This window comes from Apostichopus japonicus, chromosome 12, assembly GCF_037975245.1.
Source record: "Apostichopus japonicus isolate 1M-3 chromosome 12, ASM3797524v1, whole genome shotgun sequence".
Classification (NCBI taxonomy): Eukaryota; Metazoa; Echinodermata; class Holothuroidea; order Aspidochirotida; family Stichopodidae; genus Apostichopus; species Apostichopus japonicus.
In genome coordinates, this window is record NC_092572.1 from 1,013,171 (window position 1) to 1,027,189 (window position 14,019).

The 14,019-nt window shown below is 38.0% G+C and overlaps 1 protein-coding gene across 3 annotated transcripts in view; it reads left to right on the plus strand.

Moving 5' to 3' along the window:
* Nucleotides 1–500: 500 nt before the first annotated feature.
* The window catches only part of LOC139976758 (ubiquitin-associated and SH3 domain-containing protein B-like), a 53,939-nt gene continuing 40,420 nt past the window's right edge, over nucleotides 501–14,019 (plus strand). The window contains exon 1 of one of the 3 annotated variants that reach the window (XM_071985490.1): nucleotides 501–815. In XM_071985490.1, coding sequence (XP_071841591.1) covers nucleotides 694–815 — 122 coding nt within the window. In that variant the 5' untranslated portion in view covers nucleotides 501–693. Of the gene's footprint in view, nucleotides 816–12,359; nucleotides 12,902–14,019 lie in introns of those variants that run through there. The other 2 variants (XM_071985492.1, XM_071985493.1) reach the window with 2 other exon arrangements.

A 14,019-nucleotide genomic window follows, 5' to 3' on the forward strand; every position in this document is an offset into this window, starting at 1 on the left:
TAACTTTATGTTCTACTTTGCACACAAACACAATACGTCATTGCAATATTTTGTAAGCTTTCCATAGAACACGCTCGGAACTTTTGGCTTACTTGGTTTCTGTCTCACTCGTCGACACATCAACAGGGAATTTCCTTACACTTCAACGATAACATTTCAGTGGCTTGAAAACCATGCCTAATTGGCAGAAATGTGTACGATTGTTTCTATTGATGTAGCAATGCAACAAGCAATTTCTCTACTTCAAGAACGATTATTGATTCGGACAGCTGGTCTCTTATTCCGTCGGCTTCTCAGCTCTCAATTTGTATAATGCACGGTACTTTGAATAATAATTTCTATCATTACCTAAAGTTCGTTGACCTTCACGATTGGTTGAAAGTTTTTCTCGATGACTCATCACGAAGGTGTTTCCCGGTCACAGGTCACACAGGTATTGGATATTCAGTAGGCTGGTCGACCCCGTTTCTTGTGTGGGTGACGGCTACATAAACACTGTTTTGCTGATGCATGTACGTACGCGCTGTATATACGTACGATACACATGGATGTGTTGAGTAGGGCTGTGCAACTTTACATGTAAATGTAATGTACGTACGAGGTAGCAGAATTACAGAAGTCGGAAGAACATAACCTAACTTTACATAGTGCAAGGTTTGGCCTACAGTCAGACGTGCACAGAGAGAAAGGAGTATGGCGCAAAGTCCGGGGAACCCGTTTGCACGAGCGCCAGCTTCGCGGCGAAAGTCCAGTACCCGACTATCGATGACACCCCTCGAATTGTTAATGGGGATGGGTTTCCCAAAGCACCGTGTGTAAGTTGATGGTGGCGAGAGTGCCAGGCCCAGCATAGACCCATAGGCAATATCACTAGCATGGTAATATTACAAAATAGCGTAAATGTAAGCCTAGCCTTCTTTGGCAAACTGTCTAGTTCCTGGTTTAGTTACGCCAACGTAGTGTAAGATTGTGACTGTATGTTACAATTATGCATTTCCTAGCATGCAGCCCTAAGCACCTGAGGCTATGTGACTGTGTTGTGAGTGTTGTTCAGATATAGGTCTAGCCTAGGCCTAGGCCTATATACTTAACATTGCCACTTCATAAGATTAGTAACATGTACAGAGGCTATACCTACAGTAGCACAGGTCTTGTTCACAATCCGCTAGGCCTAGACCTACAGACGTGACGGCCTAGCCTACTTTAGCAAAGTGATCAATACCACGGTATACATTTTGCCTATAGCAAAACGTCAAACTTAGTTGTACAGGAGGTGTATATGGTAAGGACACATAAGATGTACTGTCATGTTTTCAATATAGATTCAAATCCTCTAATGTTGTGCGCTCATCTTCCTAGCCCTTTCATCTTTAGGCTCTGGTAAAAATTTGGATTTGAGTATTTGTGTCACTAGGCAGTAATGTTATTAGTGAAAAAAAGTTTGCGTCCCAGGGACGCAAGCCCCCGAGTTTGCGTCCCGTAAAAAAACTTGCGTCCCAATCAAAAACCAAAATACGTTTATTGTATGACCTACTGTTACTACTACTAGTGTAGTATCACAGCCTATACTTTGTGAAAGTTATACACGATATATAGGGCAGAAATGCTCAGTGCCTTAACTTCGCTATTTTTCAGGGGCGGCCGGGGGCGCCCCTCCTTTCGATCACCCTCCCGTTTCAACCCATTTTTACCCCCAGCCCCCAGCCCCCCTTCATCCGTCCCTCTACTTCCCTACTCGCCAACTCCATAGTAGATCTGTGCTTTGACTTAGCAGCGATTCCAACAAACAACTCTTCAAAAATCCCAGTACCTACAGTGTGCATATCTCTTGCTAAATTCCAGTTCACTGTACTTCTGCATGTACATGCCTGTTCGAGCTTTATTTTCAACTACACATGCGCAAATCCTTAAAATCTGATCCAACATTTATCCTGGCTCTTTGCAAGCAATCATCTATACTAAAATTACAGTAAGTCTATGTGAATATTTTTTTACGCAATGTAGATTTAAAAAAAAAACAGTTCGATGTTCTAAAGTACAGTAGTTTACACACGAATGTTGCGCCAAAATAACATTTACTGAAGCACGTGGTTAACTGGACCGTGAAAAATTTTTGCAACAGAAACTACTGATGGTAAGAATGCACATTTTACATTAGCAAAGTTCTATTAATACAGAGAGAAGAAACATACTGTGAGCTGAAATATCCTGTTCAGGATCAGAGATGTTAGCTTCCCACAAAATTCATAGAATGTCTCCACTCATTAACATTTTCTGATCAAAACAATGATTCAAATATTACGAAGCCTCTTCGTTGTCAATACGTACTGTATGTGACAAGGCCTAACGTTATGATATTGGAGTGAACACACATGATAGCCTGTACCGCAAAGCACTTCACTATCTCTATACGTGGGAAAGTTAAGTTGCAAGTAATTGTTGTTAAACAACATACTCCGTGTTCACTGAGCACTACAGGTGCAAGAATTTTCACAGACAATGGATGGGGACTTATAACCAATCAAATCACGGGAATTTTGGGAAAGCATCATTGTCTATTTTTAGCATGAAAATCTCCGTAATGGGGCGTTGTTAACCCTGTACCTTGCGGTTGATTGTATATTTATTTTCAAACAAATTCAATGATCAGTTGGTGTAGGAGAACTTTTGCTTCTTGTTAGAAGAAGTTGTGGTTTTTGAAAAGAAATGATGTGTGTTCCAAAATGTGTTTTGACAGTTTTGTTATGTTTTCCGTTGACCTACAGTAGTTGTGAGTGTGTATATACTTGGGGTTTGTTTCTCAAAAAAAAGTTTGCGTCCGCAAGCAATTTGAAGATTTTGCGTCCCTGGCCAAAACATTGCTTCCCGGACGCAGAATCCTGCGTTCGTAACAATCCTGCTAGGAGACATAACCCCAAATTGAGACTATGGGGAGATTAAAAGTAAGTGCACCCGGTTGGTTCAAATAGCAGAAAGATTAAAGAAATGGCCGTGGCTATTCTTACGACTAGTCGTAACAATTATTTATAAACTATTCTTACGACAAAGGCGAATTCAAGCGCATTAAAGTAAATAAAGCAACTGCGCATGTAGTAGGGATAACCCTAACCCTAAGTTTAACCCTAAACCCCAATCCGAACCCTAACACTAACCCTAACCGGAAATTATTGTTACTCCTGGTCGTAAAAAAAAGTTCTCCTGTCATAAAAATAGCAACTGCGCATGCGTAGTCGGAAATTATTCTTACGAACAGTTGTAAGAATAGCCGTAAGAATGCATTAAAGTAAATAAAGCAACTGCGCATGTAGTAGGGGTAACCCTAACTTTAACCCTAAACCCCAATCCTAACCCTAACACTAACCCTAACCGGAAAATATTGTTACTCCTGGTCGTAAAAAAAAGTTCTCCTGTCATAAAAATAGCAACTGCGCATGCATAGTCGGAAATTATTCTTACGAACAGTCGTAAGAATAGCCACTTTGTAAAGAAATAATGTCGTAGCATAGATCTTTAATAGCAACATGCTTCCACAACAGCAGGTACTAGCTATGCTCTACATCCTGTAGCATAAGAATAAGCCAGTGTCATTTGCAAATCATTTTGATGTAACTTTGACGTTATAGACATTAAAACTAGTGTGTTTTCTATGTAGAATGCTACTAATTATGAATACATGTGCCTGCTGTACATACAGAATAGCTCTAAGTAACTACATATGTTCATAGGCGTAGGAGGTGTGGGGGGGATTGGGGGGCTGCAGCCCCCCAACCAAATATTTTTGGAAAATTCGGGCAACATGCTGAGAATTTTTCGGGCACCTACTGAAAGAAATATCATTTGCAATGTGTTTTTTTCAATGGTTAAACTTATATTATTTATTATCATGATTATTTTACCAACTTCCCGAATAATTCTTACCAATATGGAAGGGTTATAACACGGCAAATGATTGTATGTTATTGGCAGGCGATGTAATAACTGATGAATGCATGATATGCACATTAAAATCTTGAACGCGCGGAGTGCACGAAAAATTTTGGTTACGTTTTTCGGGCAAGTCGTTACAGCCCCCCAATATCAAATTGGTCTCCTACGCCTATGCATATGTTATGTTCACAAGCTTACAAAGTCTGGAACCTTGGTAGGGACCAGTTTTAGTGATTCTTAAGATCCATGAAGCAGTGACAATATAGTTATGTGCAGCATACAGTATGTGTGATTAGAAGATACATTTTCATGATCATCTGCCATTTGGTAACAATATTTGAAACCTGAAGCACATAACTGCTGATGTGGTTAGGCTCCATCATAAGATATATGCTAACAATGGTAGAAGACTGTTCATTTGTTGACATGTGGGAGAATTGATGTCAATAGAAAGCTTTTGTGTTAAGTGTTCAACAATACACTAGATGAGGACCAACATTTCATGATTGATTCAGTAAGTACATTTCTAAATAACACAGGCTAAACTTTGCATTTATAATGTGCTAAACTTGAGGAACTTTGGTATTTATTTGCTGATATGTCGATAGTGTAATTCTATAAACTTCTGCATATCGTCATATGATGCACAGGTTGCATTTAATTGGTTGGTAATTCAAACTGTTAGATTTTCTGCTTCTGCTTCTGCTTAGAACTGGTAGATACTCGTTAAAACCCCTCTCGGATATCACAACGAGGATGTTGGTGCGCAGCCCAGCAGTGCTAATAACAATGCGTGGGCAATCTTGTCTTAAACACCTCAAGACTAGGGCTCCCTTTACCAGCCAAGGATTGTGAATTCCAGTCTTTTATAGTCCTAGGACAGAAACTATACTGAAAAGCACAATGATTTATGTGGAATTTGTGTATAGCGGCCAGGCCTCCCTGGTTTCAAGAAGGGATTAGTCTTGTTTGGGACTGCAATTAGGCCATTAATAATTTGGTAAAATAGCATCAGTCTGGCCCTTTTCCTTCTTTCAGTGAAGGGTTCCACTTCAAAGTCTTCAAAATCTCAGTGACGCTGGATTGCCTACGGAAATCACAAGTTACAAAGCGTGCTGCCTTCCTTTGATTTTTTTCTATTTTATCTTGGTCTGAGACCTGATAAGGGTCCCAAATCTGAGCTGCATATGCAAGAGTAGAACGACACATAGACATATATAGGCCAATTTACGTAATTCTGGTGGGCAAGAGCGAAAATTCCTATTAAGGAAGCCAAGGATTCTGCTGGTCCTAGAGCAAATCTTATCAATATGTGTAGAGAAAGATAAATTGTTAATAAACAGGATACCAGAATAAGGTTGCGCAGTGACGCACTCCAATCTTTGATGGTATATGGAGTAAAACAACACAGATTTTGCCCCGCTACGCTTTGTAGACATCATGAAGCATTTTGAATGTAAAAGATCCTTTGAATCTAAGATTAGTTAAATAGTGGAGTTGAAGTACTTCTGTATTTGACTCACTATCATGCATGCAGTGCAGGTCATAACTAAACCAAAACCAGAAAAAAGGAGGGCCCATGACCAGAAAAAAGGAGGGCCCATGACCAGAAAAAAAGCAGGGCCCATGACTTCAAATGGGACATGAGTGGATGTACTCAACTCCTGAGAAGGATAGGGTCACCTCACTTGCCCAAACTTGTACCATTTCAGCATCTAGGCAGCTACTGTATGCAGGTATTGGTAATAGTATGATGTATGGCCTGATGGTTCTAGCTGCTACGTGCCTAACCAAGGAATGTACTGTGTACTGGTATAGTACGACAATGTCAAAGCCTGGTCTGCAGCCTCATATGCTGTGCAACATACTGATCATCATTCATACCTCAGATTTTCAAGATGCTATCATTCCTAATAAATAGTTTTATTTTTAATGTCTGGGCAGTGCTGGCAGGTTTTAAAAACCGAGTCACTGACAGTGGCATCCTCAGAATGTTGAGTGATTTATGAGGGATGAGAGAGGAAGTGGAAATATGGTTGCTTGCTTTGAAATTGTCGGTGGTGGCCTTATGGGTTGTAGTTCAAAGGAAGTTTTACTTCTCTGTGTAGTGGAGCATTAGCCCCACACACAATAACTATCTAACATGGATTGACTTATCTGCATTACAGTACACATGTCTTCTCATATTGGAAGCTCCATGCATACTGTACACGTTGCCTACCATCAAAGTTATCCAGTACGTACTGTGCACTAGGGTTGGGCGATATTTGCTTTTTAACGTCACTATAAATACTTCAAAAATTATCGCGATATTTCGATAATTACGATAATTTTTCCTTGTTGTTTTTAGTGTGTTCGGGAACACACTAAAAACAGCTGCCGATTTCCCACCGGTGTTTTCGCGCAGCGAACACACCAAGCCCTGTTGCGTGCGTGCATAGTGTCGTGGGGTCCAGGGGCCTGCCTTAGGGCCCGGTGGTGTCAAGGGGTGGAACCCCTTGTGTGGGGTCCAGGGGCGAAGGCCCCTGGAAAATGTTTAGTATTTTTGTGTGTCTGGCGATAAAAAATTCGCAGTTGAGGATTATAAAAACTGACAACTTTTTGAATTTAAATTGTCAGGAAACTGATGAAAATTTTAAAATGACAAGTAAGAGTAGCTATATTATGTGATAAAATGAAAAGAGATTTAATTTGTCTTACAATCTTTAAAAAATTTAACTTGCAAAACTGTCGATATTATGAAACAAATTACGTTCGGCAAAGCCCCGTTTCTAGACTGCCTAACAATGAACAGCGTGCACTATACGTACATCAGTTTACAACTGCAGTGTTTATCCCTACTAAAATATCACGGTAGGCTACATGTGATGCGAATTTTCACAGGTACCTTGCCAAACGACCCCCCTGTCTAACACCTGTTTGTTAACATTTTTGGCACGTTTCCCAAAAACTTTTCATGGAGTAAACTATTTTGGCTCCATTCTAGAATTAATTAGGTCGGTCAGTAAAGGATCGGTAAAGTTATGAGAAATATTATCTTAGACGTTCAAGAAAAGTAGGTAAATATTCCCGTAACATTAATTTAAGTATAACACACCTCAAGCCAACCGACTCCTCCGCATGAACAAAACAATCTATCCCCCATGATACACGAGGCACAGTCTATACCATACAGACATAGCACGATATCAAGGCCTCAATAGCTACAGTATGGCCATCTTTGTGAAAGTAAACCTTGTAATCCCATCTTTTAGGCCACTTGGCATGATTTTAAATGCTAAATATTGTTTCCATGTCCTTGTAGAAAACGTCAACTTCGCAAAATACAATTAGTTGTGTTTTTGTTGTTACGTGAGATCCGTAACCGACGAAGTGGTTAGGCTATTTACTATACACTAAACTAAGGTAGGATATTAATTTTTCGTTTTTTTTTTGGAAATTCTAGAAAATACTTTCTTTTCCCCCCGCTTAACACCAAATATGGTCCTATGGTTTATTCATAAATGGGTGTACTAGAGCCTTGTTTACATGACATTAGTTGCATTTAGCACGATATGCCAGTTTCGCGTGAATTTTTCAAAAGTATTTTGCTCGATCTTTCGTAAAATTTGAAAAGTTTACCAACTTACTGTTCGTACACAATTGGTAATTTCTCTACTGACTTTCAGAGTTTTTTCCTCTATACAGTCAATGTTGTAAAGGACGGGTTTTTTACGAAGTTCAAAAGTCAGTAAATGAAGTTCATAAACTTTATTTCTTTTTCAACTTTCTTAACCATGGAATGCTAGAATAACATTAACACTTAAAACGGAGAAAGGATATTCGCATTTTTTTCCTCAATTATTTCAAATTTCTTTCACAAGAAATTATTGTCATTTGTTCAATCCTCAAAAAATATCGTCTTGAAAAAAATTATCGCGATAATAATTATTTTCGATGTATCGCCCAACCTGACTGTGCACTAAGTACCACACATACCAGTTTACTGTGCACTACTGTAAGTACCACACATACCAGTGTACTGTGAACTAAGTACCACACATACCAGTGTACTGTGCACTAAGTACCACACCTACCAGTGTACTGTGCACTAAGTACCACACCTACCAGTGTACTGTGCACTAAGTACCACACATACCAGTGTACTGTGCACTAAGTACCACACATACCAGTGTACTGTGCACTAAGTACCCCACATACCAGTGTACTGTGCACTAAGTACCACACATACCAGTGTACTGTGAACTAAGTACCACACATACCAGTGTACTGTGCACTAAGTACCCCACATACCAGTGTACTGTGCACTAAGTACCACACATACCAGTGTACTGTGAACTAAGTACCACACATACCAGTGTACTGTGAACTAAGTACCACACATACCAGTGTACTGTGCACTAAGTACCACACATACCAGTGTACTGTGCACTAAGTACCACACATACCAGTGTACTGTGAACTAAGTACCACACATACCAGTGTACTGTGCACTAAGTACCCCACATACCAGTGTACTGTGCACTAAGTACCACACATACCAGTGTACTGTGCACTACAGTAAGTACCACACATACCAGTGTACTGTGAACTAAGTACCACACATACCAGTGTACTGTGAACTAAGTACCACACATACCAGTGTACTGTGCACTAAGTACCACACATACCAGTGTACTGTGCACTAAGTACCACACATACCAGTGTACTGTGCACTAAGTACCACACATACCAGTGTACTGTGCACTAAGTACCACACATACCAGTGTACTGTGCACTAAGTACCACACATACCAGTGTACTGTGCACTAAGTACCACACATACCAGTGTACTGTGCACTAAGTACCACACATACCAGTGTACTGTGCATTCATTCCAGAAGTTCTTGCATAGATCTATTTGTTTGTTGAGTTCTGGTTCAGAATTCAATTCACTGTCTCTGCTGTTGCACAGTAATTAATCTAGGACTCCTCATTCACAGTTGTGTCCTTTCCCATCCAAATTATAACCATGTAAACCGGGATAAGCTTAAATAATTCAAGTCTGGAGTACATGGATCAGCATTATGGGCAAGTAATAGCTGAATGTGTGGGCTTTAGGTACAAGCATTTCTTTGGTGATAAATCAAAGTTATTGAGAATATGATGGTGTTTGGGACAAATTTGTCAGGGTGTAGTTCAAACATTATTTTCAATAGTCCAGGCTGCAAAAATTCAACATTTGATTGATTGGAAATTTTGCCATGCTCAAACATTATATTTGAAGAGTAAGTTGCATGGAAACCTATGAAATGTGGATTATCATGTCACATTGGGAAACAAGCTGACAAAGAGAAGAAATCAACCAAACAAATATATATCTGTGGATGGTATGGTAAGGTTTTGTATACAGCCTGTAGGTGTAGTTGAATACCAATTGTAAATTTCCAAAACACAGCACAGTGTTTCAAGTTTTTAGTTTTCAAGTATGCGTCTAATGAAATCAGCCTATTTTGGGAAATAATCAAGTGGATTTCAGGAATTATAGAAGCTTAGCTGAGCTTATGCAGTGTTGCTGCTCATGTTAACATAATACGTAACACTTTTATGGTTTTCTCATATAGCATGTCATGTACAGTGTGTGATGTTAAATTGTGTGGTACAGTTGTCTCCTCTCCAAGACAGTATGTACAGTGTATAACTGGGTACTAATTACTCTTACTCCTGTTATGCTTGTGTACAATGTGTACAGTATGCATGCATGTACTAATTGTGTACAATATGTGTATGTACATACAGTACAGTACATGCACTAATTGCTCTTACTGGACTGTTGTATCTACAAGTGTACAATATGCATACAGTACACATACTAATTACTCTTACTCATGTTATGCTTGTACATACAATATGGTTATACATGTACTAATTACTCTTACTCCTGTTAAGCTTGTACATACAATATGGTTATACATGTACTAATTACTCCTACTCCTGTTATGCTTGTGTACAATGTGTATAGTACAGTACATGCATTAATTAAGTCTTACTCCTGTTATGCTTGTGTACAATGTGAATACATACAGTACACATACTAATTACTCTTACTCCTGTTAAGTTTGTACATACAATATGGTTATACATGTACTAATTACTCCTACTCCTGTTATGCTTGTGTACAATGTGTATACAGTACAGTACATGCATTAATTAAGTCTTACTCCTGTTATGCTTGTGTACAATGTGAATACATACAGTACACATACTAATTACTCTTACTCCTGTTAAGCTTGTACATACAATATGGTTATACATGTACTAATTACTCCTACTCCTGTTATGCTTGTGTACAGTGTGTATACAGTACAGTACATGCATTAATTAAGTCTTACTCCTGTTATGCTTGTGTACAATGTGAATACATACAGTACACATACTAATTACTCTTACTCCTGTTAAGCTTGTACATACAATATGGTTATACATGTACTAATTACTCCTACTCCTGTTATGCTTGTGTACAGTGTGTATACAGTACAGTACATGCATTAATTAAGTCTTACTCCTGTTATGCTTGTGTACAATGTGAATACATACAGTACACATACTAATTACTCTTACTCCTGTTTAGCTTGTACATACAATATAAATACATGTACTAATTACTCTTACTCCTGTTATGCAAGTACATACAGTGGGTATTCATAATCTAATTACTCTTACTCCTGTTATGCAAGTACATACAGTGGGTATTCATAATCTAATTACTCTAACTCCTGTTATGCTTGTGTACAATGTGTTGTGAATGTGAACTAAGTAGAGCTTTGGTGCTCACTTTATCATCCTTGTGGCATATTTCTGTTGTTTCTGGTCACTTAGAGTTTCAACTATTACTATTCAAGTACTGTGTGTTAGTTACTCTGCAGTTAGTTTGTAATTCATTGAAGCAGTACCTACAGTAGAAAGTTATTTCAACAATAATTTTCAATGTATGTGAGTGCAGTAGTTGGATGTTACCTAACAGACATGGGGAAGAGTACTAAGCTGTAAGGATTGACCCAAACTGAACTACAGTAATAAGTCTCCACACAAATGCACTGCGTACTGTACATATAGTGTTATCTAGATCTAGTACTGTAGGCTGTTACAGAACATAGGTTAGTGCTGATAGTCATAATCCATTAATCGCCAGTATATAGTTGCGAAGTAATCTTACACTTTGGAAGTTCGATTCATCACGCTCAAAATGTAAGTTGCCATTACTGAACTACAAACTAGCACTTTACACATACACTGCTTTTGAATAATAGCCTAGAACCTATCAAAAACACACTAAAGCACTGTGTCAGCAAATATCGCAAAAGTATACCTGGTTCTCACATTGCTACACTAGCACTGTGATGCATGTGTTAAAAATCGTCAAGCCCCTGTTCAGGTTATAGTACTTAATACGCTTGTTCTGCAGTGCAACATTCAGTCCTAGCAATGTTTGATCATTGAGTCTAATCACAAATTTGTAAGTTATAATCTTTCAAGATTGCCAAAGTACAGTATTTGTCATTTCTTCATATATATGTTTGCAATAACTTCATTATTGGCCTGGGTCACAGTTATCAGATGTCAGATCAAGTGTGTTGATTGCGGTGTAGTTTAATTTCAATGTGCCTGCTTTCTTGCTAGGCTAGAGCCTAGCCTAGAACGTTGAACGTCCTTCTACAAAAAACTATTGCATACTAATCATCACACCGCTACAACGTGCTACATCTATTCGTTGTTGCACATTTGCTTTTATTATTGCTAGTAGTTGTAGTAGCCTCGTAGAGTAATTCGAAAGTTTTTGATTTACTATGAATGTTTTTAAGAAATGTTATAAATTGAAACTTGTTCACAGTTTTAACATGATTTAAACACCACACTTTAAGATACGAAAGAACAAATTAAGACTGCACCATGGAAAAGATTTGTTTTGACTGTATTTCTGCAATGTAAAAGTGACAGTGATGACCTAATAACCGTAATCGAGTAATCACAGTAATCGCGAGAAGAGCTATGCGATTAATCGACTACAAAGTAAACAGTCGACTATCAGCACTAGCATAGATGTATCCCTATTTGGGGCCAACAACAAAAGATTGCAAGAAAGCATAAAACCATTTTGAAAATGAAAATGCCTTGTATGCAATCTTTAATATTTTATAGCTCTTGTTGTTTTTGATGTTGAAGTAACCCTATTTAAGATGAAAGGTTTACATCAACTTCCTTCAATACTGAACTCAAAATTAGGTGACCTTCAATAATTACCTTCCATGTACGTAGCTAAATTGCTGGTTCTGTCCTAACTGTGATATCCTTTTTCCTTGTAGGTTCTCATAACATCTCTTTGCTATTAAGCAGGTGCACTGCAGTTTAAGGAAGTAGTGGGCCTCATGCAAAACAGGAAGTTAAGAATTGATCCTGAATAGCACTTTTAACTAGTGGAAAAGTTAAACACTTATTTGAAATAATCGGCTCAAATTTCACTTTCTGTTTGCTAGTGAGAATTACTTTCTTGGGCCAAAGGAGGAAGAGATTGATCATGATTGTAAATGATTGAGCAGGAAGAACATAACAACATGCCATCATAAACTAGTTCTCACCATTTATTAGCTTAGGCTTGTATAAGTGCATAATAGTGCATACAGTATAGATTGTGAGATAAGTGTTATACTGATTGTAGCCCTGGATAACTGATAAACAAAGCAATTTGAATTGAAGCAAGGTCAATGTAATAAATATACTTGAAGTTTATTTTATAGATTTAGCAACATGATTTCTACGTTAGACATTACCAGGTGTGCAGTTCTACAGTAGATATTAATAGTGTTACACCTTTTTAAATCCTTTGGAAATAGAGTTTGAATTTTGAGCTTGAGAAGAATATTCAATAATTCCACCAAATGTTGCACAGCTGACAGGATGCTATAATGGATAGAACATATCTCAACAGAAAAGTAAGGTAATTATGAAATTTTAAGTCTGCAATAACTTTATAACATTGTAAATTTAACGTCTGTTACTCTAATAGATTTGGTACACTTGTTCTGCAGTGCCAGTGTGCCATAGCACAGTAAATATGTTAATATTAACTTTTTTAATGAAAACAAAGTCTTACAGGTGTACGCATTCTTGAGTTTGCAATTACCTCAAATCATTTACTATTTTATGTATCATCATATGTTAGTACTTTGTTTCCAGACACAATACTCAATTGACTTTCAAGTTGCCTCGTACCAGATATATGCCCTCTAACACCAAATAAACACATTCTTCTGGAGACAAGTAGCTTGCCCACACTGTTTTTATGTCTCATGTAGTTGTCCTTCCTAAGACATGTCTTCCATATGTCCATGTTCTTTCAACCAGAATATTTTTTTCCCTAATTGTCGACCTTAGACACATAATTGACAGTTCTGTTTTTCGATCATAAATGTTTGTGCAAAAATTTATTAAAAATGCTTTCTTATGATATTTTTTCATAATGAGTTGCATGCAGTTATTAAAGTGACACGTAATAGGTCATTAACGAGCCATCAAGCATATTTTAAATTAATCACAAACAGCAAGCCATGCTTTTTGTAACTTATTGACATTAATTCATCATACATTAGGTTTAAGAGAGCTCTAAATAATATTAGGTCAGGTGGATGTACTTTGTAGAGACCTAGCAGTCTCACAAAGTGAACAGTGTACTGATAAGGAATACTTTGAATATGGATTCTTGAAGGTAATGAATTTACATTGTGTGAACATTGTTCCAGACAGTTGTCTGATTGCTCCAAATGTTGTACATAGTTTCAGACAGCTGTCACATTGCTCCATATTGTACATAGTTTCAGACAGCTGCCCATTGCTCCAATGTATGTAGTTTCAGACAGCTGTCACATTGTTCCATTGTACATAGTTTCAGACAGCTGTTACATTGCTCCATTGTACATAGTTTCAGACAGCTGTGGCATTGCTCCATTGTACATAGTTTCAGACAGCTGTCACATTGCTCCATTGTACATAGTTTCAGACAGCTGTCACATTGCTCCATTGTACAGTTTCAGACAGCTGCCCATTGCTCCATTGTAT